The sequence below is a fragment of the Drosophila rhopaloa genome, unplaced genomic scaffold (assembly GCF_018152115.1).
Source record: "Drosophila rhopaloa isolate 14029-0021.01 unplaced genomic scaffold, ASM1815211v1 contig_3, whole genome shotgun sequence".
NCBI lineage: Eukaryota > Metazoa > Arthropoda > Insecta > Diptera > Drosophilidae > Drosophila > Drosophila rhopaloa.
This window is the reverse complement of record NW_025335123.1, coordinates 5,402,629-5,430,089: the sequence shown is the minus strand read 5'-3', so window position 1 is coordinate 5,430,089 and position 27,461 is coordinate 5,402,629. Positions and strand designations below refer to the sequence as shown.

Sequence of the window (27,461 nt, the reverse complement as noted above, 5' to 3'; positions counted from 1 at the left end):
AACTTGTCTTGATGCCATTCAAATGCTCGCCAACTTCCCACCACTTTCATGCATATATAGCTGGGGGTATTCAGCACCTGGTCGGTTATGTCAAGGAGTTCCCTTGGGTTGGGATGGAATGGGATAGGATGGGGCTGCCATTTGGGTTGGGGTTCCTGGGGATGGGGTTCCTGGGGATGGGATTCCTGGGGATGGGGTTCCTGGGAATGAGGTTCCTGGGATGAGAGTGGGTGAAAAAGGGCTGCTGGCATCGCATCGCATCGCTCACGTTAAGCACATAATTACAATTCTGCTTTATATTTACGTGTATTTATATTACCTTTTCTTGCCAGCGAACACGACAGCACTAAGCTTTTGGCTTCCCCATTGTGTCCATGATGCGGAACTATGGATACCCTCGTTGTCGGTTGTTTGGTTGTCGGTTGTTCGGTTGTATGGTTGTTCGGTTATATGGTTGTTCGGTTGTCGTTCATTTCAGCTGAGAGAGCTAATCCCGCTCGCTGCCAGCGATTGCGGTATGCAAATGAGATTTTCACCTTCCCCGTTTGACAACTAGTATTAAATCGCATTTTCCTATCTTCCTGTGGTATTTTGAATAATTCTCTTGTATCCTTTGTATTGTTGGTTTTCAGGTGTTTCGAATAATTGCTGGATTTTTATGTGTTTTTGTGGGACTGTGCTACACCATTAAACCAAAATTATAAATTACAATATACAAATAACCCATTTATCGGTTACAAAAAAAGATCAAAAACTTTTGTTATTCATAACTATGGAAATTATATTATCAAACGACTAAAAGTTTCAAAAAATATGTCTAAATTGTATGTTTTGAAGGCAAGTGTATAGATATTTTAATTTTTCAAATATTTTTATAAAGTTTTTGAAAAATTGGCAAGAAAATGTTTGCTTTTGTGAATTAAAAATCAACAATTATTCATTTAAGCGAAAAAGTGTTGGTATTAATATTTCAGTTACTTTTAGTTTTGCGATAAATATATATTTTTAAAGCTCTTAAAGTTAGTTAAAATAAATTCGTATTATCTTATTATTGAGCTTTAAATAATTTACTAAGACTCTGACTTATTATGCCAACATTTTTGGTGCCTTAGCAAATTTTTGTTGTTTGCATCCGAAGGATTAAATTGTTAAAGTAACCAAGAAGCTTGAAAGACTTGCCATGGCTCTAATTTCTAGCTTGATTTTCTCATTTGAAGAATGATTTAATAAGCTCGAGATTAATTACAGCAAAGTTGGTTCTTTATTTTACACCAACGTTTTCTGTTTGCCTTAGAAGGGATTGAATTAGTCGCGCGTTTCGAGGGTTCCAGGACCCCGAAGTTCGGTTTTAATGGGCTGTCCTGCGAGATGGGAGAAACCGACGAGCAGGCGAGCAGGCGACTAGGCCAATCCATCCCCGAGGGTCCTGCCACATATCCATCCCGTACACATACGGCAACTTAACAGGGCTCGACTCCTAGACGAAGTCGTAGTCGCAGAGTCGACATATTTCACGTTGATGTATGGTTTAATTACATTTACGTGGCTGTTATACGGCCGGAGCTCCGGCTTAATGCAGAGCGGACTGGGGGCTCTGAACTGGGCAGGTGCACTGAGAGAAATTTCATTAAAAATGGTAATTATTTCGCTTCTTGTATCTGGGTAAAATGTATTTGTCTACCAACTATCCTAGAACATCAAAAGCAATGTAATGGTTACAAACGAATATAAAACAATCTTTAGTGTTTTAAAATATATATTTTTTATATGTTTGGTACTTTCTAAATTAAGGAAATAAATAATAAGACAATGAAAATTTAATAATTTAACGAAATTTTCGTAAATGGATTTAGTTGTGACACTTGCAACTGATTGAATGCAATTAATAATTACATACGTTTTACAATAGCACATCATTACTATGTAACTATAATGCACTTCTAAGATGGGGTTAATTGTATAATTGCTAGAAAAATATGGGCATTATATAGCTGATTTTTATGTATTTTGCTTAGCGTGTAAAAAGAGCCGGAGTCGGATGGATGAGGTGGGTGCTGTGATGCTGGATTTCTGGGGATTCGGGGGCGGGAGACAGCTGTCTTTCAGCGCTTTTGTTTGGCTGTCGTCGCTGCCATTAGAAGACATCGCGATAGGCGCTTTCATAATTATCCTGCACGAAAGTTATCCCATCTGCTTTCAGGGGGGGAAGGAGAGGAGAGGGGGTATTTTCAGGAGGACTCGCTGAACTCCTTTTTATGAACTGCACGTCGTCGCCGGCAAACTTTCGCCTTCACCCGGCGGCGTTCACCTGACGATGAAGTTTTCACGCTCAGCAGGATTTTCGGGCATCCTTACGCCGGAGTAGGAAAAGTGCTGGCCTGCGATGGGTTAAGGATTTGCGTGGGGGAGTGGGAGGGGGGGGGGCGTTGAACTGGAGGTGTCGCCCACTATCGCCTCGGGTTGTGGGTTAAGTGCTTAGATTAGGTTTTGTGGATCTTTAATTGATGTTAAGCGGCAAGAGTTGATGTCAAGTTGCAACTTGCGGCGCTCTCAACCTGTCACGGTTTTTGCTTCACATTTTCCACATACTCATGCATTATGCATGTATACTCCCTTATGTATTATTATGATTTTTGTTTAGTATCGCTTTCCCCTTTTCTCGGTTCAGTTTCCATTTTAATGCGCTCCGTCAGCCGGGAAAATGCCTTAGCGGCTCATTAGAACGCTGCTTTCCCCGGGAGACCTGAAAATGGGAGGAAAATGAGGGGCTGACTGGTGGTCTTGTTATGGGCCAAAGCTCTTAGCTGCTTAATGAGACTGAACAACCTGCAGTGCTGCAAATGCGAAGTTGCCACCAAGTGTCAGTTTTTATTTAGGTTTTTTTTGCCATATTGCATTTCTTCTTTTCAGATTTTCTTGGGAAGATTTTTTTTATGGAAAAAAAATATCTGAACATTTGGAAAATATGAAAATTTGTTAAAAAGTTTTTTGTGTACTCATTATTTTTTTGATCACTGCTTTTGTGTGGTAAGATTATTGGTAGACCTTTAAAAAACCTAGAATTATTAAATTAAAAAAAAAATTATTAATTCAAAAGAACATCTATATCTATACATTTTTTTTTTAACAACAAAGGTATTTAGATTTTCCTATTGTTTTCTATTAATTTTCGGACCTTTCCTAACAAAAAAACATTTAAATAAATGTTTTAAATTATATAATTTTATTTTTGATATGTCACGAACAAAGCTTACAAAAATTCGTTGAACTTAAGTTTATTGACCAGTACTTATCAATTTAATTTTCCCGGTCTCCTTTTACATTTCCTGACATTTCGCCCTTCAAAAAAGCCCTTTCCTGCTGACTTTTCTCTTTTCTTCATTAAGCTTCTCTTCATCAATTGAGCAATTACCTCCGTTTTGGCCTTTTCACTAACCGCAACTGTGACCGCACTTCAACTTCATTCAACACGCGCACAAAACAAAAAAAAATAGAGCAGCAGCAGAAAAATTAAAAACAAAAAGAAAATCATCGCTACCTTAAATGTCGCCATTCCATTTCTCCTTTCTTTCGACGCTTTCATTAATGGTTTTGGCTTTGACTTTTCACCACTTTCTTACCTGTTTTCCCCTGTTTTTCCCCCATTATACTCGGCCTCTGCTTCTTCTTGTCTGGCTGTTTCGTTTACTTTTCAGCAGATTTTATTTATTTATGAGCAACTTGACTTTAATTAATGTATTTATCGCTTCAATAATTCGAACAAAACTTTTCCCACCGCCCATTGCCACCCCTTCGCTTTTAACTCAATTATAGCCAGCACTTTTTCCTTTGTGCTTTCCTTTGGCTTAGAGTTTTGAATTGAGTTGCGTTTGCTTTACTTCTGATTGTTTCCAACTAAATGCAATAATGAGCTTAATTTTCCCGCTTTTCAACCACACACACACACACAGACGCACATAGGAAAAAGAAAACTTTGCTGTTGTCCAGTTTGAAGTTGCTCATTAGAAAATCTTTCTTTGCGATTCGCATTTGTCTTTCGCACACAGTAAAAAAAAAACCTACTAATATCAGCTTTCTTGATGGTGGCTATAAGGAATAAACAGACAGGAAACTATTCAGAATTTAAAAATTAACTGTTGAATTAAAGTTTCTGGTGATATCGTAAAGTTTTTAAAATATTAACAACAATTGGAATAAATGGTATAAAGATAAGATATGAATTTTAAATAAAATTATGAGCAGCCACTATTGATTCATATGGTCCAACTTAATCTAAATTTACATTTAAAAAAAATGTTTTTATATAGACAATTTGAACTTTGACTTTAATTTGAAACAAGTCAAAATAATAATAATTCTAGACAGTGCCATGTAATTTTTACATTTTGTCTGAGTGTTGGCGTCAACTTTGTGTGGTGGAAAACTTGTGCTTTTCCGCTGGTCAGCGGCCACCGTTATTGTAAATTATATTCCGCCGGGTGTCAGTTGCCTGTCACTGTCCATCCGCTTTTCCCGCTTTTCTTGCTTTTCCCGGCCCGCCCCTCTGCTTGCTCCACTTTTGCCCAATGCTTTTGCCGCGGCGTGTGTTGTGCATAAAAAATGCGGGGGCGGAGGAAAAGCGATGAAAACAAGTTTTCAAAAGTCTGGCATAATAACCCGTACTGAGTTACACCAGTCCCCCGCCGAACTCCACTTGAAATGGCAGTCAATTAGGCACAGAAGAGACCTGTTTTCCCCGTGAAACCCCCTGGAAAACCTCCCCCACCCCCAAAAAACCTTCACCCTCCCCCCCTCCATGTCTCGTAAAATTATGCGCACTTTGCATTTACATTTTGCGGTTTTCGAAAACGAGAAAAGAAAGTAAGTTCTTTGGCTCTTTGGGACAGGACTTGGCTGACTTATTTACTTAGTTCGCTGAGCGCTGAATTTGAACGAAATCATTTGTGTCTTAAGCGCAAATGAATCACTTAAGTTGAGGACAACCGAATAACAACAGTAATAACGGGAAGGGGAAAAGGAAATGGAAAATGGGAAATGGCAAATCTGTCGCTGTTCTGTGGCTCAAATTGCGCCCAAAAACTTTTGTAACGAACATTTTTGAAACAATGCTGTGGGCCTACAAAAGGGCGGTCGGGGGCTGTGGGCGTGGTCGTGGCGCGTGTCTAATAGAAAAGCGATAAGCAGACCCCAGCAAAAAACCCCATCGCCTCCAGTGTTGCCAGCTTTTCTATTTTCTAGCCAAAATGAGGTTTTTCGGATTTAAACTAAAGGAAACTTCTCGATTTTGTAAGAGCCAGAATTTTCATTTTAATAATTTTTTCATTTTTTAAAACGTACTGCACTTTAATCTGTAACCTTTGAATCAGTGAACGAAAATGGTCGAATTCTCCGATTTTAACTTAAAAACGTCAACAGTTAAATCGTTGCTTGTGCATGTTATGGACCAAGGTAAAAAGAATTTAATTTGTCCTTAAATAAATCTCTTTTCAGTCTTGAAAATTGGAAAAAAGTGTAAAAATCCCAGTAATCTCTTAAAAATAAAAGCCTTAAATAACGATTTTTTCAGTCTGTTCTTTGAATAAAAAACACAAAATAACGATTTTTTCAGTCTGTTCTTTGAATAAAAAACTTCGATTTCAATGTGTTTTTACTTTGATTTTAAACCAGTGAAGTTTTCTGTTGCATTCTAAAACATATTGCAGTTATTTGTTATACATAAAGAAAACAATTTCATTTAGATTAAGTGGCTACCAAAAAGTGTCCTTTGGCTACTTTAATACTTTTGGCACCACCTCCAATTGGAGCTCCAATTGGATCTCTGGTGCTGCTCAGATAGTCAGCGAGGCGAACGCGCTTATTCCGTGGAGACTCATTCAAAAAGGTCACCTAGCCAGCCGGTGGGTGGTGGGTGGTTCGAAGGTCAAGGGTAGCTGAATATAATGCACAGGGAGAAAATACGGGAGCGAGGGAGGAGCGAATCAACCAAAGAGATAGAAAGAAACAAACGGGCGGTGTAAAAAAATACGAAAAAATGAAAAATAAGCCAACTGAGACACGCCTCGCCAGTCACAAGGGCCAAAAAAGAGATTCGGGGGGCTGTGGGGGCTATGACTGTAATATGATTAAAAGCACCTCATAATTGTGGTCAATAGAAGGGAAACTGGGGGAAATTCTCCACCGCAGTGGGCGTGAAAAGTGCGAGGGGAAAAGTTTCGGGTGGAAGGTGTGCAGCGAAGCGATAAGTGAGAACAGAGTGGAATACAAAGCTGAGAAATAAGGAGGCTGCGCCAAAAAAATGATATATTTATCTCTGGGTCCAGCGATTTTCGGTATTTAAATAACCAAAAGTTAAATATTGGCTTACAATGATCATCGCAGAATAAAACAAAATCACGAGTAAACAAGGGATTTCGTAATAATTGAATAAGGATAAGAAAAGGTGGAAAATCCCCAACAAAATATAAGGAGAGGCTCACTTTTAACTGGTGCATCTTAACAAATAGCTATGAATAAATCAACAATAAATAATTTTACCATTTCGATTGTGGTCACTAAAATTAGGTCATTATTAAAAACCACTTAAAAATGCTTATTAATGACTGCAACTACACATTTATTATTAAGTGACGATTATTTATACTGGTACAAATGAGTTCAAGGTTAAGTGTATTTTAATTCACACATTGAGCAATTATTTAACCATTAATATCAACTTTCATCAATTGCCCTTTCATTTGTGTAACGTTACAGTTTTTTCTGCCATTAATTAAATATTTCGCTTAACAAACCAATTTTGTTCGGACTTAATTACATTATTAATAACGGATTTGTGATTGATAGTGGCAACATTTTTGTGTATTCATTTGCACTTTATTATCTTGGGTCGAGGCCTCTGTAATCCTTAATTTTGTTTGCCACAAATATTTATGCGCTTACAAGTATGAATATTTCTGGCATATTAAGCAAGTAAAATTGAAAACTTTTCTCTGGCGACTTGAACACTTTGTTCGCCACCATCACTGATCATATATCAGGGGAATAATGAACTCCGTTCGCATTAATTGCACTTCGTTCCGAACTGAAAAACTTATGACTTAAAGCATATTTTCCGGGGCCCAGCGTCGACTTCATCGCCTTACAATTTTCCGAAGCAAAGCGAGAAAATTGGGAAAGTGCGAAAAGCGTTGAAGGGATGGCTAATATTTATGTATATATAAAAGCTGCGCTTATTTCACTTTTCCGCTTTGCTGCCATTTCTTATATACGCAGGAAAGGCAAAGGAGAGGCCAGTTGAAAATCCCCACCATATAAACTTATACAAATGACATCCGGTGCACACACACACACACACACAGACTCATACGCATACACAGGCTTACAAGCACACACAAACACACACAAACACACACAGATACAAAGACGACCTTAACGGCACCGCTCATTGTTGAATGATGTATGAAGCTTTTGGAGCGCCGCACGGCCACGTTTTTGAATTCCAAAAACCCCATGTTTCCCCCTCCCTTCACCCACCCTCCTACTCTCTCCTTTCCCCATTTCCCAATGAATTTTCTCGCATTTTCCCTATAAGAAACCGCAAAATACCGCAATGTTGGATGCGGTCGAGGTGTAAAATCATGTTTGGGCATCCAGCGGAATTAGAGAAAGATGGACGTATGGTGGTGGAAAGAGGGGAGGGAAAGCGAGAAGTGGGGGATTGAGAATTGGGAATTGGGGTCACTGCCTCGTTTGCCAAAGCACAGTGGAGACTGGCTAAATCGGTTTGGAAACATTAGCTGCATTCCGAAATGCCTTCCAATCCCAGACATAGCATTCATATATATTGCACTGTTAAAAATAGTTTTCATTAAGTATTATTATATACTGATGACTTAAAAGTGCGATTCTTAAACTGATTCATTTCCTAATTAATTGTTTAATTGTTAAACTGTTAAATAGAAAAAACTAATTCCTAATTTATTAATTGTTAAACTGTTAAATAGAAAAAACTGTTTATTATGAAATCATTTTCGCTTGGGTTTCTTGATAAATTTTATAATAGGTTGATAAAACCTTTTTTATTAATAACTAATTTTTTAAAAACATAATTTATGATTATAATTTAAATATGTTTAAATAAAAGAAGAATATATAAATTTGTTTTAAATGTGTTTCCAAATTTAAACCAATGGACCAAGTTATTTGTCAGCATATGTATAATTTTGTGAGTTAAATGACTCAAAATAAGTAAATTTAGATGATTTTTTCTTCCTGTGCATCCTGCACTCTCACAAATACTCAAATGTGGCCATAGAAACAGGCATCGACACAGTTGCAATTTATATTTGATTCGAGGCACTCGGTCCGGGTCGATTAGCTGTCGCCGATGTCGCTCGCCGCACTTCTCCCTTTTGCCCCGGAATTTCCACATTCAGGCTTAACCCACCGCATGCCACCTTAACCCACAGTAGCCCACGGCAGAATACGTATACGTACCGTATGCCCAACTCACTCACCAAGTGCCGCTCGTTACGGCAAGCGTATCAATTTGATCATGCGTGTCCTTTCGCCTTCCGATTTGTGTGTGTGCGTGTGTGTGTGGGGGCTAAATGCCGCAAATTGAAATATGGTTTTCGATTTTCAGTTTATATGCAGCCATCTATAACCAAACCGAACCCACACATCTGTATATCGGGTTTTGCTGTGTGTGCCGTGTGCGGGTGTTTGCCCCTCTGTTTGTATTTGTATTTGTATTATTTTATCATCGTTTCGTTTACTTTTCAAATTTCAAGTCGTTTGCTTTAGTGCGATTTGGAATCGCTGGGGCTGGAAATCGATTGGGTCGACGGAATCGATGTTCCACTTCAGCGATTGCATCGAACTTCGCTGTGGAATCAGTCCAAAACTATTTGTAAAAGTCGCTTCGTTCTGTTGGGTTCTTTGGGTTGTGCCTTTTTTCGAATCGAATCTATTGGTCGTGATGATGGAGCTATTATGTGTGGAATCGGTAGAATGGTTATCGGACTAAATCGATTTTATCGATACATTTTAATAAAAATGTATATATTATAAATAAATAACTTAGTTTCTGAAATCAGCTTGTAAATTAAATTGGAATACATGAAACGTGCAACTGTAATTGAAAAACCCATCTATTCCTTGAGAGAATTTATTTTTATTCAGAATTTATTCAATCGTTCCCAAATCTAATATTTCTGCTCTGCTGAGTGTATTAGCTTAGTCGCTGATTGCTTTTCGGTTTTTGAGAGCAGCCCGCAGTTGCTTTGTGCTTAGTTTGTTATTAAATAAAGGCTTAGTTGAGTGGGTTTTTTATGTGTCCATATGTGGAAACGAAAGCACACGTACAAACGCACACACACCCGCACAAAAAGAGACCGGCAGCCCATTGTCATATTAAATCATACAATTGGTCAGATGCCCCAAAGCTAGTAACATAAAAAAATAAAAATTTTCCCTTTTTTTTTTTAGCCACATGCTGACACATTTCCCCATTCACTTTTCACGCTCACCCACACAAAGAGAGCTTTTGATTTCCCTACTTTTGTGTGTGTGTGTGAGTGTGCCAGATGCGCGTGAAAATAAAGCGGAAAATTTCCATGACAACACCTAAAAAAATATTGTTGATTTTAAAATTGTGTTAGATCATAATTGTTTGCCATTAAAAATTGGTCTTAAACCCATTTTAATTCCAAAATAGTTTGTAGCTCAATAAATAAATTATAAAGTAAGGTAGATTTGGAATTAAAAAAAAGTTTTTTGAAAGTTTTTTGCTTAACTTGTTATTTGGCAACACACTACGGAAAGAGATTAACCAACTATGTTATCTAAATTATAAAAAGAGATACAATATTCCAAAATGCATTGTCTTGTTAGTTGGGTAGCTTGTAGTTTAGAAATTGTAATTAATGGAAAAAGGAATTAAGCACTTATAACATTCTAAAAAATTATCTTTAGTTTAGTAGCTAAACAGACCGGAAAGACTTTGAATAATGTAAATTGACTAAATTTCTTCCGGTGTACCTTTCCCCCCAGACCCTTTTTTCGCTCATCGCATTTTTTGCGGGTCCTTTCTCTATTTTTTGGTGGCTTTGCCTGCTTTATAGACTTTCCGATTTGCGTTAGCATGTGTGCGTAAGCGTCTGTTACAGTATGTGTGTGTGTGCGTGTAAGTATGAGAGGGTGTGTGCGTGTGTGTGCCTGTTTGTCTATTTTGTCGTCCGTGTCGGTTTTAGTTGCCAATAGGCGGCTTAGCTTAATTTGCATTTATTGTTAAAATGTTTCATTTCATTTATTTGCCCAACACACAAAAAAAAGGGAAAACTGAAATCCATGCGAAAATTGGACACGTGTTTGTATGTGCGTGTGTGTGTGTGGTTAGGGGGTGTGGTTCGGTCTATTGGTTTTTTGGCTTTGGATTATGACAAAAATATCGGGGACAAGTGTGGATCGGAGTGAGGATGTTGGTGGTTGAGTGTTTGCACTTTTGACTTTTCCCCAGCAACATTTTCCAGCGGGGTTCGGGGTTCGGGGTTCGAGGTTCGAGGTGAGTGATTGAAGTGGATTTGCCTTTGTTGGATACTTTTATTTTATGTGGTACAGTCCCGTCTGGTCGGCAAAGTCATATACTTTTGCTCTGTCCCATTTGGAATCTTTTTTTTGTATTTATCTGATAAAAATAAATATTTATATAAATATATTTGGATTAAAACCGTTTGCTTTATAACGAGGATTAGTTCTTTTATTTGTGGTGTGCAGGGAATAGATTTGATCATGTTGTGGCTAGCAATGATTTGGTTTATATTTAGTAAGGTTTATTTATAGTCAGGTCACTGGATTTATAAAATCCATTAGGGCTCAGCCTACTATTTCATATAGCTCTCAAAGAAACAATCTAGAATAAAAGAGAATATAAATCATACCTTCTTTGTGTATTACATATATACCCATACATATACCCATATATATAGTAACTTTTAATGATTTAAGAATTACTACGTTACTTGAAAAAAAAGCTGGCAAAATGATATTGGAAAATTTTAAGATCTAATGGGTTACATTTCGAAAAATTGCTTTGCAGAAAATTGACTTAAAATCTGCACTTCTAAGCTTTTTAAAGTGGCATAGTTCTAAATAATTTGGGCTTAATTCCCTGAACATATGTGTTTAAATTTGGGTTGGTTTTTGGTAAATTTTTTGTCATTTTTATGATCATGGAATGATCATGATCATTCCCTTTCCAAATTTTCGAAGAATGGCTTTGCAGAAAAGCTTGTTTATTTTAAAACTCGATTATGTCAATGTTTTAATACGGTTGTGCTTGTGGTTTCACCATCTCAAAAGCAGTCAAATTCCTGTTTACTTCCATGGTTGTGCTTTCTTTGTTGTTTCCCCTTTTTATTTTGTTCAACTCACAATCAATGTGTCCAATTAGGTACTCAGTTTTCGGGTTACCTTCCAGCCGACTGGAGCCTTCCCACCAAAGGCACCGAATATCCTGTAACCTGTTGTGGCATAACTCAGTTTCGGCTTAAACAACAAACCGAATCGAAATGAAACGCTTCGAAACGAAAAGGAAGTGAACTGGAAACGGAACCAAAGTGCAATTATAGCCGCAAAAAAAGGAAAGTTAAGAGGAGAGCGGGGTAAAAAGGGAACTGCGTCAACACGTGACTGACAGGCCAGAAATAAACAAAATGTAGCTCGTTTTGTACCAAATCCCGCAGCATACTTTTTGGGGCTTTTTCGCCGGTTCGGGTCCATTTTAAAAAGCATTTTCCATTGCATTTTCATTCATCGCTCGTAATTGTGGTGTAAAAACGAGAGACCAAAGGAGCGGGCTTTCCAGCGAACTGAAAGTCAAATGGCAATAACTGTCATTTCCTGGCGACCTACTAAATTCGCCTCAGCTCTCGAAGCTCTCAAATGAAAATTGCTGACCTCTGCCAGACCGAAAAGCGAAAAACCAAAAAAAAAAATAAAATAGGACTGAAAATGGGGGGGGAGAAGCGGGGGAGGAGGCGAGTAAAAGGAGCCTAAAAGGTTGCCACAAAGAGCCTCCTCGCAGCACGTCCTCCGCTCGCACATGTGCAACAATTGTAATGGTCGTCGGGTGGGGGCAATGCATAATTTGTTATCTAAATTCAGGTTGTCTATCGGAATGCTCGCAATGCTATACTGATTAAATTTTCTCCCCACACAGACACACACACACACACACACACACGCACAGACAGGCAGGACTTGCATTGAAAATAAAAACCCCCAGCTCCTTAACACGTTTCATGGCATTGAATGAAGAACGTGCTGGCTACATATGCGAAACGTTCGCAGCCAGATGTACGCGAGTGGCAACCGAAACTGTCCGTGCCAGTCTCATTCTCATCCTCATTCTCAGGCTTTCAAGCCTCCGCCTTGCAGTCCCGCGGTTCCACGACTCGGCACAGTGGTCCTTATTTAATTTTTCTAATGCGTTTCATTAGTAAAAACCCTCTATTATATCTCAAAAGTTAAGTATAAATCATCTGGGAAACCTAAAATAATTTTAAACGTTTAAAACTTAAAAAACTGGACAGAAAACAGTCTGCTAAAATGTATATCCTGCGCACTCAAAATATTTTTTGGCATTATTTTAAGCATATTTTTAGTAGATTTTATGATTTGATTCTCTTGGAATTTTTATGGCACCTTCAAATATCACATAAATCTCAAGGGACTTGAAATCTTTTGATTAGTTTGCAGATTCGAGAAAGTTACATAATATTACATTTATAAACTCGTAAAGCATATTTTCATATGATGATGATAGCCAATTTAAATTTCTGTTTTCGTGTATTTTGTTGCAACTTAAAAGGAGTATTTGGGTGTCATAGTTTAAAATTTAAGCTGACATTGCCCGCTGTCATTTGGAATCATTTGTAATGCATCGCACCATTTCGGTTGTGGTTTCTCCCTTGGTTTTTGCTGCAGTTTGTCTCACGGTGCGGCATCCTTTTGGGTTTTTGGTTGCGGGATCTACCCATCTCCCTCGCGCGCTATTTGCTGTCCCTGTCTCGGTTCTCGGTTTCCTCACTGGGGCCATGTAATTTCAAGTGGCGTCTGGATGTGGCAGGAAAACGACTCGGTTCTTCGCTTGTTTATGCATTTCCAGCGCGCTCAAAGAAGCAACAGTCGCAATGGTGGGCCCCCTCCCCCTCCCCCTCCCCCTTCCAACCCCACTGCCCAGTTGCCCACTTTTCCCCAGATTTCCCACTTTTCCCTTTCACGTACTTCATTCGCTCTCGATGATGCAAAAGATTACCAAGTTGTTGGCATGTGGCAGAGGCCGAAAAATAAAGAAAAAGGAATATAAGCTCTGCTCTATCACTGTGGGTCGTTATGCAGGCCCCAACCGCATCCGCATCCGCATCCGCATCCGCATCCGCATCCGCATCCGCATCCGCATCCGCATCCGTGTCCGCTTTTTGGTGGCCGCAAACCGTCAACTAGTCCAGCGGGCTGACAGCTTGAGGCCCAGTTATATGTTATACCCCCTTTGCTTTTAATATACATATATATATATCTGTTTTGTTTTTTTTTTTTTCTTTTTTTTTTTTTTTTTTGGTAAGTATCCACGTCTGCGGTCTGGACTTGAGCACCCGAAAGATTTATTTATTGCGGTTTTTAAACTCCTAAAGGAGTGAGTGAGTATCCCAAATACTGGAGGCGTGACTGGGGACTGGCAATCAAATCGGGCACGAATCCATCGCACTCCGTTTCGCCAGTCCAGGGAACTGCGGACTGCGGCATCACGCTCGTCACTCGATAAATGAGAAGGGTTTCTGGAGTGACTGGCTCTTGGCTCTGGGAAATTCGGAAATTCAGTAATCGGTTGCCTATAATTTATCGCCGGAACGGACACTGTGAAGTGCGTCTCAATTGATTTGGGTCTGATCAGGTATTTTTATCTCGGCCCTCACAAATGAAATTTATATTCTTCAACTTATGACTCTTCAAGTAACCAATGTACACACAGAACTCTCCTGATTCTTTATTAATTTGCTTCGCTATAAGTTTCTAACAATTCCCATTTAACTGAAATCAGAGATGAAAAATTAAAGTGAATATTAATTCGTAATGTGTAAGTATTTGGTTACAACTCATTAAAGCTTTGCTTGTTGAATTTTTAGCACATTACCTATTAGTGATTCAATAAAAGTGAATTATGCTTGAAGATGCACACAAAATGGACAAAGTCAATGGTATCATCTAAAGGAAAAGGGAATTCAAATATCCAAATAGTTTAGATCTTTAGAATTTGCATAATTATTTTAAATTTAAATTTACAACAGCTACATAAGATAGTTTTCAATGGCTTAGCATTAAATTGCAAAAGCGCTGAATGAATTTCTATTATCTCAATAACATAGAAATTAACTTTGGCAATGGTCAACGAGCCTCAAAGTTCCTTATCACATTTCATGGTCAGCTCAAGGCTATTGACTCGCACTAATTGAAGGCCATTATGTTCGGAGACTCAGTATCATTGTGTGGAGAAATACTTGAAACTTGTGAGTTCGTTGGAAATTCAGAGGGAAAAGTGGGGAAAAGCGTAGGGCTGGTTCTCGAGTGAAATGTTCTTTGGTGCTTGCTGTATCGCTGGCCTTGTGCCAATCAGCGTTTGCCTTCGTCAGTGCCACTTGTGGCAGTTCCACACCTCCCACACTTTCACCCCCCACTCTCACCGCCCACTTTCACCGCCCCCTGGTCTCGTACTCGCACTCGTGCTCGTACATTTTTGTAAGTGCATCAAAATTCTTAGCATAAGACGTGGACTTGTATCTCGGTCTCTGTTTTCCTTTTTGATTTAGTTTTTATTTTCCCAGCTTCTTCTCTGGCTGCACGTTGTTTTACTTTCTTTTTTACTTGTTTTTCTGCTTTCTTTACATTTTTCATGATTCTCTGTGCTCAGCGTTTTTTTTTTTATTTTCACCATCCTATTTCCACTATTTTTTTGTTTTGTTTGTAGTATTTTCTAGTTTTCCTACATTTTCCTTTCTATATATTTTAGCTTGTTTGTAGTACTTTTTTTCTGGAATTTCACTTGGTGAACTGGTCTGGCGTCTATTTCTTTCTTGCCACATTTTCATGTCGTTCTCTGTTTGGTTTTTATGTTTTGCACAACAAATTTTATGTTGGCTTGGACGTCTTGATCCGAAACAGCGCCCATCACCACCCACCACACTTCAGACCCTTAACCCTCGAGTGCCGCTACGTGTGCCCTAGAAAAATGCACAGAAAATTCTTCATTTGCGAGGGTTTCAATTGAATTTCGAGCTCAGAGTATTTTACTCGTATTTTTTTAGGAACACAGGAAAAAAACGACCTTGAAATATTAAAATTAACATTGAAATCATACGCCAATAAAATGCTTATAATTAACATCTTTGGCAATTAAAGCAAGAAATTTCAACAAACGTAGCTTTATTAGAAAATATTAAAATTTTTAATTTAATCAATAAATGTTTAATATGACGAAATATGTAGAGCAATCAAAACACATTTTGATACTAGACTGATTTTCTAAAAACCAATCAAAATGTTAATTGCTTAATATGACATATTTAATTGTAATAAAAACATAATTAAAATGCAATAACTATTTTGTAACATTTGTTTACAAAAGAAGAATAACATAAAAAACATGAAAAGTGTATATATTTATAATATTTTGGTTAAAGTTAAAAACCAACTCGAACTTAACGAAATGTTTTAATATCTACTGATTTTTTGACTTAAGATGGTTGGAAATTGCTAGGTAAATATTATATATTAATTTTTAAGTCTTATTTATTTTAAATTATATTAAGATCTGCATACATTTTTTTCAGTGCATTGGGTGTGTGTTTTTCGAGTGTGTGTGAGTCCGGGCATTCAATCATTGCGAGACTCAACATGACGAAAGGATGGAGGACACATGAGGGGCGGAGGCGGGGGGAGTGGCAGCTATCTGACTGATTTTCCTGGTACTGCTGCCCCTTCCTCTTTTTTTTCCAATTTATTTGCTTGCTCCACAAAATCACCAACTAAGCAATAACAACAAGAAACGAACCCCTTTAGACGTGACTCTACGTTTCACTTTGCAATGAAATTGTTTTTTCATTTCCATCTCGCCTCCTGGTTTTTATCTCCCCGCCCAAACACTAATGGGTTAACTCGAGTTGGTTACAATCTAACCCAAGGGCCCCTTAAGTGGGTTAAGCCCAAGCATTTGTCCGCCCCCTCCTCCCGCCCCCTTAACCCCTAGTTGGCCCTCGGCTTGTGTTCGGCTCAAGTTCAGCAAATTGTGAGGATTTTTGTGAGTTATTGTTTGAATCCATTTGTGTGTATGCCAGTGTTGCCACCAGAGGGGGCGGGGGGGGCTATGGTTAGGGGGGCTATGGTCAGCTTGGGCCGGTAATAGAATTAGGCTTGGGGATAATCAATTTGATAGTTTTGCCCACCTTTGAACCCCTTGATTCGGTATTCCCGGGATGAAATTGAACCTGCTTTTGATCCTGGCTGCGGGTGCCAAGGCTTTTGAATGGCATTCCGGCAACAAGGAGTACATTTTCGTCGAATGTTTGCTCTTTTCGTTGAAAGTTTTGTTTGTCAGTGATATGTGAAGGCTTTTGTTCAAAAATATAACCAACTCTAATTGGGAAAGGGTTCACTTTTTGGGTATAGGTTACTTTTCGAAATATTTATGGACATGACGTGTTTCATGTTAAATTTACTAATACCTACTTTTTACGGTTTAATACAAATCTGAGTACAGTGAAACATTTAATTATAAAAATTATTTTTTTTTGGTATGTTAAAAAATAAGTAAATAAGGGTTTATAAGGTTTTTCTTTCCTTGGTGATGTTTTTATTCGTTTTATGCTGCGCTGTTATTTTTATGTAGTTATCTACTGGTCTCTGTGACATTTATGATCTTTTCGTGTCACTTAACTTGAAATGTTCTGTTTTCACAGAATCGCATTTGTGCTTTGTACTTACTCCTTTTTTTCTATTCCGATTTTGTGTAGTTTTTACCTCCTTTTTATTTTTGTTGTGCCCGAGGCTTTGTCTAACTTTTGTTTTCTGGTTCTTTATGACTCTTTGACCGCCCCGCTGATCAGTTTTCGCCCCTTTCGAACCGGAGTTTTGGCCCCTATTCGTCCAGAATCTCGACCCCCCCCCCCCCACACACACACCTCCATGTCAAAGCTCTCTACATTTCATTTGCAATTTACTTTTTGCCTTCTGGCCAACTTTCCAACGTCGGTGGTTTTTCCCGCACAGTGCTCGTCATCAATCTCGTGCCCTCGCCTCCGATCTCTCCATGGTTTCGCCTTTGGCCATGCTCCAGTTTTTGTGCCATTTCCCAATTGCTTTCTGTGCGGTTTGGCCAGCCATTGTTGTTGCTGCATTCAGGAGAGGATGTTGGGCACTGGATGCTTTTACCAAATCCTAGGCGTGATTTGCCGTTTAATTGTGCAGCAAGTTGCCAAAAACGCAATGAGTGAGAAATGGATATTTGGATATGTGACCCCCTTTTCGTCAACCGAACCCATCTCAACCCCCTCCCCCCCTTCGACTTCCTTTCCACCCAGCCATAATGGCTAAACTCCTTTCTGATTTCTTTTTTTTTTTTTGTGCTGCGAACTCATGTCCTGGCTGCTGCATCCTGCCAGTCAGTTAGACACGAGAATCGTTTTTGGTGGCATGCGTGATGTGCTGTCTGCTTAGGTCGCAATGCCTCTCTTATCAGCACTTGCAGAAATAGTTTACCATTAAGTGTTCCTTGAAAAAACATTAATTCATATTTTTTTGGAATTTTAATCATACATTGGTCTACATCAGTAACTACAGCTCTAGTTTTCACATAATAATGTCATAATGATATATTAATAATCATAATAATAATGTTTGTTGGAAATTCCACAACAGCTTTAATTGAAATCTCCCATTAGGAGATTAGGTATTGGCGGTATGCTTTCTGCGAGTGGACACTCATCATTAGGGTGGAAAACTTACAAACGGCAAAAGGACTGACTTGAACAGGACGGACACTGGTTTGCACTTTGGTCAAAAAGGGAGGGGGAGGAAATGAGGGGGCAGAAAGGGGGGGGAAATGGGGAGGACAGGATGGGATCTCTGGCCGCACCATTTGATTCACCTTTTGCCTTTGTTGGGACGTGCGCAAATCAGTTGCAGGAAAATCTATCAAAATTCCGCAAATAACTGCACGTGTCCTGCGTGTGTCCTGTCGCATGTCCTGGAAAGCTACTTCGTTTCAATCAGGCATATTGGTTGTACATATCTCGTCTTCCCTTCTTCCATCGCCCCTATCTCGGCATCTTAAAAGCATCTATCTTCGCCGTGGCACATCCTTTTCCCCTTCCCCCTTTCCAATTCCCCTTGCCCCACAATTTCTTCATCGACAGTTGGCAGGACCTGGAGCAGGACACTTGGTTGGCTTCTCCTGGGTGCTGCTTGCATTTGATTAAGTGCTGGACGTCGTGTTTAGTGAGGAGAAGAAGAAGCCAGAGAACCATCCGTATCACCAGGAGCAGAACATGTGAACTTTCTCATTTGAGCTAATGATCCGTGTAATCTGCTTGAGTTTTCTTGCTACCACCGCCTCTTATTGAGCTATGTGTACACAGAGAAAAAAATATTATAAATCTAATTGTTTTAGAGTCAAAGAAGCATAAAGCATTTTAAGTTTAAGATGTAATCACATCTGTCGAATGAAATCGTATTGCTATTATCATCTATTGCTTATTTAAATGCTTATAAAGTCTTTATTTTTGTTTGTGGCAACCATTTATATCATAAAACATATAAGCAATCCAACTAAATAAAATCTTTTCCATGTGGAGTATGTTATTTATCGACAACATATGTTGTATTTTGTATAATTATATTATATTATATATTTGTAATTTTAAAACCGAACATCAAATGGTTAATTAATTACGCACTTGTGTTTGGTTGGCCCCTTTTTGCGCGTGTATGTAAAAGTGAATGTCGAATGGCTGTTGGGAAAAGCTTTGCATAATTGGCATAAGTTTGCACTTAAGTCAGACTCAAAGGCAACAACGCACACTCACTCCCACACTCACACACACACACACACACACACCTGAGTTGTGTGCATACATAAGTATTTCCTCACCTGTCCCTCCATTCATCTGCCATCGATGTTGCGTTCTTCTCATGGTAGATTTAACACACGGCGAAGCGTTCAATAAATGTCAGCAATTAAAAGGGCGCAATAAATGCTGTGCCGTCTTAACGAGTGTGTGCGTATGTGTGTGTGGGCGGGAGGAGGCGTGGTTAAACTGGAAAATGGCGTCATAAACAGGTGTAATACGTAAATGTCAGGAATGCCGTGAATGGGAGTGAACAAAGCAAAAGCAAATCTAAACCCTGAATCTGCGAACCTGATTTCCATTTCAAAGCGAAGCAAACAAATAACTCAAATATTTTGAAAAAGCATTCTAGTCGCAAATAAAACATTCCAAAAGTTAATTAAATATTTCAAGAGAAGTTTTTCCTTTGGTGCAGTTTTCAACAATTATATTAATCAAAAACTCATAAACACTATTAACGTATAATTGGTTTGAACAATTAAAAACACAATAAAACAATTTTCAAGCTATCGAAATTATTTCAATTTATATTTTTTGATAACTTCCAGTATGGAACTATAAAAATAGTGTTTTTTGACTCCCTCAAAATGCATGAGCTCGCTTCACGAAGTAAAAAATCATGAAATAAATGATTTTGTTGTAATAAAATAAAATGTGTCAGTCTAAAATAAAAGACCTCATGACTAAAACAATTTTTTTAAGCTTTAAATATGAAAGTATATTAAAAGTGAAGATGATATATTTCTGTTCTTCATAGAAGGTTTAAGTGAAAAACTTTTGACCACCACGTTAATTTTCGGGCTAAACACTTAAAGTAAATCCTTCCTGCTGGCCGAGATTGATTCGTTTGGTCCGAAGGACGGGAAGCATTGTTTCGGTCTGTGGTCCTTTCGCCATTCACATGATTGATGATGGCCCACTCGCTGGCCCTTTGCAAATTGGCAGGATAATCGTGTTTGAGCGGGGTCTGGAATGCAGATTGGCATTTGGCAATGCGAAAAGCCGAAAATACTGTCGCATTTAGCTTGAGGTGAACCAAAAGTATTTCCATTCCGATTGCATGTCCTTTTGCCATGCTCCAAATATCAATTTCAATTGTGCGGCCAAAGAGATGAGATATGCAGATGCAATTACCAATTACCTCGCTTGATTCGCCTGATGTGTGTAGTTATTTCAATGGCCAGACACTGGGGGAAAAGTGTTATTGCAGTTGGATGAACTGCAGAAAATGGTAAATGTATTTGCACTTTTATCGGGAGGCCCTTCAATCATGTTATTAAAAGTTGTCAAAATGTATTGCTTTTTAATTTCCCAATAAACTAAAAATTGAGATATTAAACGAGAACAACTGCAATTAAAATGGTTTGTTTTGATTACCCCTGGGATTTTCGAATGCTGAATATCATTTATTTCTCCCTGTGCCTAAGTACATAGACAAATTGGTGTCTTACTTATCGCAAGACAGTATCTGGTATCCAAACAAGATTGAATGACAGGTTATATATACCACATACATGTGCGGCGACAACAATTGAACATGTTTCATTAAATGGGGAGTTTTGGGCGGAGAGAAACGTGCTGCGATGTCTTCACCTAATTAGCATTGAAGTCGGGTTGGCAAAAATGCAAGCAATAAGCAAAAACAGGCCTGGATCTGGGTGTCCTTAATTGAAGTGCCACAGGATTAGGATCCGAGCACCCGAATTCCGAAAAAGGGATGGCACGTGCTAAACAGAAGGAATCGCTGGCACAAGTCGACAAGTTTTTGTGCTTGGGTGGCGCAATCTTTAATTTAAATGCCAGCCATCTTCACGTTTATCTGATTATTTGCGACAAACACTGGCGATATATGTATGTGTAGGCACACGAATGTAAATGTGTGGACTGTGATTAGCAGGATAATGAGGATGTTTCGCCCACTGACCCGGGAAACCGATCCTCCAGCTGGCTTGACACTCTCATGCTGTGTGTGCTTTCTGTGGTCCTTAAATTGTTTTGTTTTATGGAATTCCCTTTGTTACTCTTTAATGTTTAAAATTACGGTTATGATAGTAATTAAATTATTATCGCAAAACATAAATAAATAGGAAGGTTTGGAACTTGCCTAGGGACAATTTGTTTTAATATTTGCATATGATATATTTTGTAATATAAGTGTTTTAATTTTTTGCTCAGAAAAGAAAGTTTTTAATTTTACAAATTTGTTATATATTTGTATACAAAAAAGTTACCCATTTATATAAAGAAACCAAAATAACCAACAGTTAAGATAACTTTTCCTGTAATTTTTCGTGAAATATTTAAGTCTCTCTTATCGCTAATGAAGTGTTTATGGGGTATATGTTGAATCGGCTTGCCAGGATATTACTTTTTCTCGTGCTAACCTGAAGCTGTTGACTCAATTACACGGCGTTTGCCATGCAATTTGCGCCCCAAACACTGGCAATCGCAATTTTCATTTTCATTTTGGCCAGGTTTTCATGAAAATATTTTGCATTTGCAGCATCCGGCGCGACAGGCTGCCTCACTCGCACATCCACAGGCACATTCACCCAACTGAAGACTAAACGAAAAAAACAGAAGGCTCGTAAAAGGGCGCGGTACAACAATAACAACATTTTATGACGGTCACATAATAACATCGAAAACACTCGCCCCCCCCGCCGCAAAATCCACTCACAACCGAAGGCGAAAAAGGGGATGCAAATTACGTGGCACATGAAGCGTCAAAGCGTCTGATTTGATTGTCAGCGGCAGAAGACAATTTACACCTCCACCGACTGCGCAGCACATCGAGTTCGCGGGCAGATTGATTGATTCGCAGATTGGCCAGGGCTCGGAGGTCAGGCAAATCCGGCGGCCGAACGATGAACAAGAAGTCGCCACTGCCGCTGGCGGCATTTCTCGGTGGCGACGGCAGCGGCGGAAGTGGAAGCTGTGCCGCCAGCGGCAGCAGCAATGTTGCAGCAACGGCAGCGGCGGCGGCAGCGGCAGCAGCGAACGGTTCCGGCGGACGTGGAGGTCGGCAGGCGACGGGGGGGCGGAACGGCGGGCGGTGGCGGCGCCTCCAAGTCGGAGAAGCAGGCGGGACGGGAGGCGGACGGCGGGGGCGGCAGTCTGTGTGGCTGCCAACGGGCGCCCAAGTCGCACTGCATATCAGCAACAGGTGAGGCGAATCTGCATAATTTTAATCTGTTTTATGCATCACTACCCAAAGTGTTTCCCAAAAAAGTGTGCTACACTTTATAGTTGTGGGCCATGTCAACAGTGCGTATGGATAATGAATTGCTATATTACTCATACGCCATGTGGCAGCGCTTGTTAAAATTCAAAGGCAATTTATAGATCGTAAAATGGAAAAATAACAATTTACATTTGGCTTGTTAAGGTATTTTTATACTTTTAGTTTAACAAAATACTTTTTGCTTATGTAGCAACTTTTATAAATATATTCACATTTCCATAAGTGGCTATAATTATTTGGATTTACATATGTAACATAATTTTTCAATTACCTTGGCAAAATTGCAAAATAGCCGTACATATTTTTTTTTATAAAAAACTTTGTAATTTCAATCACGACTGTTATCATTGTAATAAAGTCCCCAAACAGTATGCTACAGTTTATAGTTATGACAACAAACAGCTGCATTACTCATACGCCATGTGGCAGCGCTTGCCAATGTTATTCAAAGGAAGTTGATATATAGATTGGTCATACTTAAAAAAAAAAAAGTAATATATTAATACTCACACCAGCTTATATTATATTTGCTTTATATAACTAAGTTCTGGCTTTCTTATGACACTGTTATCTAACTAATATTAATGTTTTTGCCTATTAGTTTAATATAATCCTTTACATATGCCGTGAATCAATTTTAATTTATAAATTCCCATCGCCATACGTGGCTATAATTTTTTGGATTAACATATGTACCATAATTCCAAGTGTAAAGCACTTTTCACTTTTCAAAAATTACCATGGCAAATAAACATAATAGCCGCACATATATTTTTTAATTATTTATGCAAAAGCTAATGCATTACAATTTTGTAGTTGACTTATTTAAAAAAAGGATTATGTTGAATCACGACTGTTTGCATAGATTTTAACAAAATGGCTTCCTTTAAAAAAACTGGTTTCTGCTAATAACTTAACCCAAATAAAAAAAGTTATGTGGTGAATTCCTTTGTAAGCACAAATGTTTATTTGAATTTTAATTGTGAATTCCTTTTAATTAACCCCCTTTGGTTTCTCGACAGGCGTGCTTTTGTTGGTGCTGCTCTACACCGCCATGGGCTCAATTGTCTTTGTGACTCTCGAGGGCGAATTGGAGGATGGTGGCACCTTGGAGACCGCGGTGGCCGCCTCCAAACCCTACCCCCGCACCGAACTGGCCAACGCCGAGATACGATCGAGGTAAATATAAAAGGTCTCCATTGGTGCATTCAATTTCTTTCGAAATTTCCAAAATATGGCCTTGTTTGCCTCATAACTTAACTGGATTAACCGATTTGGAATCCGCTTTAATATTAATTTATTTGGGTTTATTTCTGCCATTAACCATTACGTTTTTAAACCATTTATATGTTAGTTAAGATGTACTAGTTGTGTAGTTACAAGTTTTGTTCTTTAATATTTAATATATTATATTAGATAAGTCCAAATTTAGCAAAAGCTTGCAGAAAGTTGAGCCAAGACTGTACTTTTGAAGGCCATAACTTCAGATATTGGATTCCGATACTAAAGTGGCATATCTACCTAATTTTGTGTCTTAATTCTCTAATAATCTTGTTTATTTTGTCACATAGGACGGTGGATCGTTTGTGGTCGATAACGGAAGACCTGAATATATTGTACAAGGAGAACTGGACCCGCCTCGCCGCCCAAGAGGTGCAGCTTTTCCAGGTGAGCACCCCAAAAGCCACGAGATCTTCCCGATTTGGGACGCTAATTGAGCATTTCCTTGGCATTTCGCAGGACACTTTGCTGCGGGCGGTGCGCCAGTCGAAGGTTTATCCCCCCGGCGGCATCCAGCTGAACGCACCCACACACAAATGGACTTACGCCTCGGCCTTTCTCTACTCCCTGACATTAATTACGACGATAGGTGAGTGAGAAGTGCCCCCCAAGTCCCCCAAAGCCCATCGCTCATACGCCCCGTGCGCCCGGTTCCTTTGTTCGCCCGGTCCTTCGATTCCCTAGGCAATTTATTAGCCCGGACCCTGACGTTTGCCATCCGAGCCTGCCAAGTGCATGAACCCAGGCCCGTGTGCGTGTGTGCGTGAGACGTTGAGTGACCGCCGGACCAGAGATGTCCGCTCCACTGGCCACCCCTTTTTTTTTCCACCCACTGACCAGCCAACGAACGGCTGCTGTTTTTAATTAACAAACTGTCAACCGACAGCATCGATTTCGTTCGCCCGGCCTGGCCACATATTTTTTTCCATTTACCAATGCGTCGGCCGTCTGCCTGCCCCGTTTTCCTGTCTGATTTCAATTAGTTATAAGTAACCCGGGGGCTAAGCAGTCAAGAGTCCTTCTGCCCTGCTAAAAAAATAAGAGGAAATCAACATTAAGATTCACAGCCAACGTGCTTAACATGCAGAACACACACACACACTCACACACACCCCTTCACTCCAAAATTGGCATGCAAATCGAATTGTTGGTCAGAAAGTTAAGGGGCCAAATATTAATTGAAAAACATAATTTGAAATGGCAAGCAAGAGGCTGGCAAACACTTTCATTTCCGGCATAAAAATTTGTGTATTTTAAAATGCTGGCCTAAAAAACGAGGATTTATAAAATATTGCCCAGCAATTTGTGGTTTCCCATGATATTTTCCTTTAATTGACAAAAATAATATTTTATGCAATATATGAAAGAATATTTCCAGTAGATAAAAAAAAAAATATGGCCTTTATAAAAAGATAACTTAAAATTCAGTAATGATTAAATACATAGAAAAGTTTACAGTATTTTAATGCTCAATATATTTATTAAATTTAATGTTTCATCAGATGGCAAAATATTGTGGCATTTAAAAAAAGATTGATGATGATTTACTATGTAGGAAAGACTGCAAGTATTTTAATGCACAATTAAATCATAATCTTAAATACTAATTTATTTATTTATTGTTGGGGTTGTAAAGGCATTTTTAGGTTTTTTATTAAAACTTTGTATGTAAATGCATTAATATTTTAAGACAGTGCTTTAAAAAGGGAGGCCAACTTCTGCCAGATCTTAAGAATAATAGTCACGTACGGCCAGAACCCTTTTTTTCTTCCCATGGGATGGTATCAACTGTCGGATTTGTCATGGAATATTCAATTCACTGGACAGCGAGGAGTTAAAAAAATTGTTTTCAAAAAAAAATAAGACCAGGCACGCGCATTGTGGCTGACCCACAGAAAAATAGAATGGGTGGGGCAGGAAATTTGGCGTGTGGTTGGTTAGCTGCCAGCACAATAGCGCTCACAACAAACGCGCCGTTAAATCAATCGAATTTGTAGCAATCACCGGCAGCAACGCACAAACACCGCCCCCGCATTATGTGAATTGAGTTTGAAATCAAAACTCAATTCCGGACAGCCGCCGGAGGGGAGGAGCTATCAAAAATCTGTCCAAATATCGCTGGCCCGCTCGCTCCTCTACGCTGCCAGTCACGACTGTATGGCGGGTGTCACTGAAATTATTTTGACATCATGTAGTTAAAGGGGAAAAGCGGGAAAATGGGAAAGCGAGGTCCGGTGAATGTGGAGTAGACAGACAGGGCGGGCAACCTGCGGTTGGCAGTTGGGTAAACCAAACAACAGCGGCAGAAATGCGGCAGGAATACAGGACTCAGACAGGATAGTGGGCCAACGGCTGGGAATCTGTCTATATCTATTCTGCAGGATCAGGGAAAGGATAATTGCAAGCCCTTCTTTCCCCAAAATTAAGAGACAGTTGGGGAGGCTTACATTGGGGTTGTCTCTTTGAATTGTATGTAATTATAAGCTTTGGTTGAAGTGCTTGGTTTTGACAGCATTAACAACTACTACAGGGGAATTGTTATCAATTTTGCATGGTTTATTTATTTGAGTTACAAAAAATAATTAGATTAAATTGCAACTAAGATGAACTTATATATATTAGAAAACCCATTTATAAACCGTTTATTATTGAGTTATTATTATATAAAAAACTCCTTAGCAAATTACACTCTGCTCAACAGCTTCGAAATCTCTCACATTCAATAAATATTGAAATTTACGGGGAACTCTTCCTTGCCTTTTGTTGATTGTTTATCAAACTACAAAGTACTTGAGTCCGATTTGATGCGATTGCGATTACTTGTAAGGAGGTTGCCCCTCCGTCTTTGGCGTTCATTAAATATCTGTCAGCTGCCATGCTCGACGACTCTGCTCTCGAGTCGACTTGGCCTGATGGCACATCAATCAATTATGAAACAATTTATCCGCAAAGTGGGAAGTTTCAATTGTCCCCAGCTAATGTGTGTTCTATAAATAAGCAAGATACTCGAACGAGTGCCAAAAAAAGAAAGGGGAGTGAGGTAAATGTAAATGTGAAAGTCTGGAGATTGTTAAATCGGAAAATCTGAAAATTTGAAAATCCCAGCCAGACCATCAAGTCACGTTGGAGTTGGGCCAAAAAGTTTAGCCGGGAATTGGGGCTGCGACTCGGAATGGTTGGCTGGGGAATGGGGAGTGGGCAAAACGATCGTCATGAGATTAAGTCGGCAGAGACAAGACCATTATGCAAAATTCCCATCGATTATCTGCTAAAGCCCTGCCAGGACACTTGGCTCATTATTCAATAATGAAGATATTTGGCCGGGCTTACATGGCTTCCCAGCCAGTCGTTGGATAGTCTCGGAAATGGATGTGGATATGGCCTCTGAGCTATTTTTGATGTGATTATTGCCCACCTGTCTCCACGGGATGTCGTTCAATTAAAATTCCTCGAAAATTGGCCATTTCAGGTGTGTGTATATGTGTATGTGTGTGTGTGGCCCATGAATAGAAGTGCTTAGCTCGTAAAACTAATTTCATTGCCTACTTTTGCGGTCTAATGGCGTCCTCAAAATCCCATCCGTTGATAAATGGCACTTATACCTTCAAATTTATGTTCACATATTTGCATTTCCTGCGATTTTCAAACGACCTTATCTGCACTACCTAATCTATTGACACAATCCAGTCGTTCATTGTCTATTACTAGGAATAATTAATATTACACATACGCCCCGTTCTGCGGTAATAAAATTAACACTT

At 39.1% G+C, this 27,461-nt stretch overlaps 1 protein-coding gene across 1 annotated transcript in view; it reads left to right on the top strand.

Annotated features, from left to right (window-relative positions):
• The window catches only part of LOC108047762, a 61,439-nt gene that overhangs the window by 20,958 nt on the left and 13,020 nt on the right, over window positions 1-27,461 (top strand). The window contains 5 exon segments of the mRNA XM_017128109.2: window positions 21,679-22,210; window positions 22,212-22,341; window positions 23,442-23,598; window positions 23,991-24,087; window positions 24,160-24,289. Coding sequence (XP_016983598.1) covers window positions 22,043-22,210; window positions 22,212-22,341; window positions 23,442-23,598; window positions 23,991-24,087; window positions 24,160-24,289 — 682 coding nt within the window. The 5' untranslated portion in view covers window positions 21,679-22,042.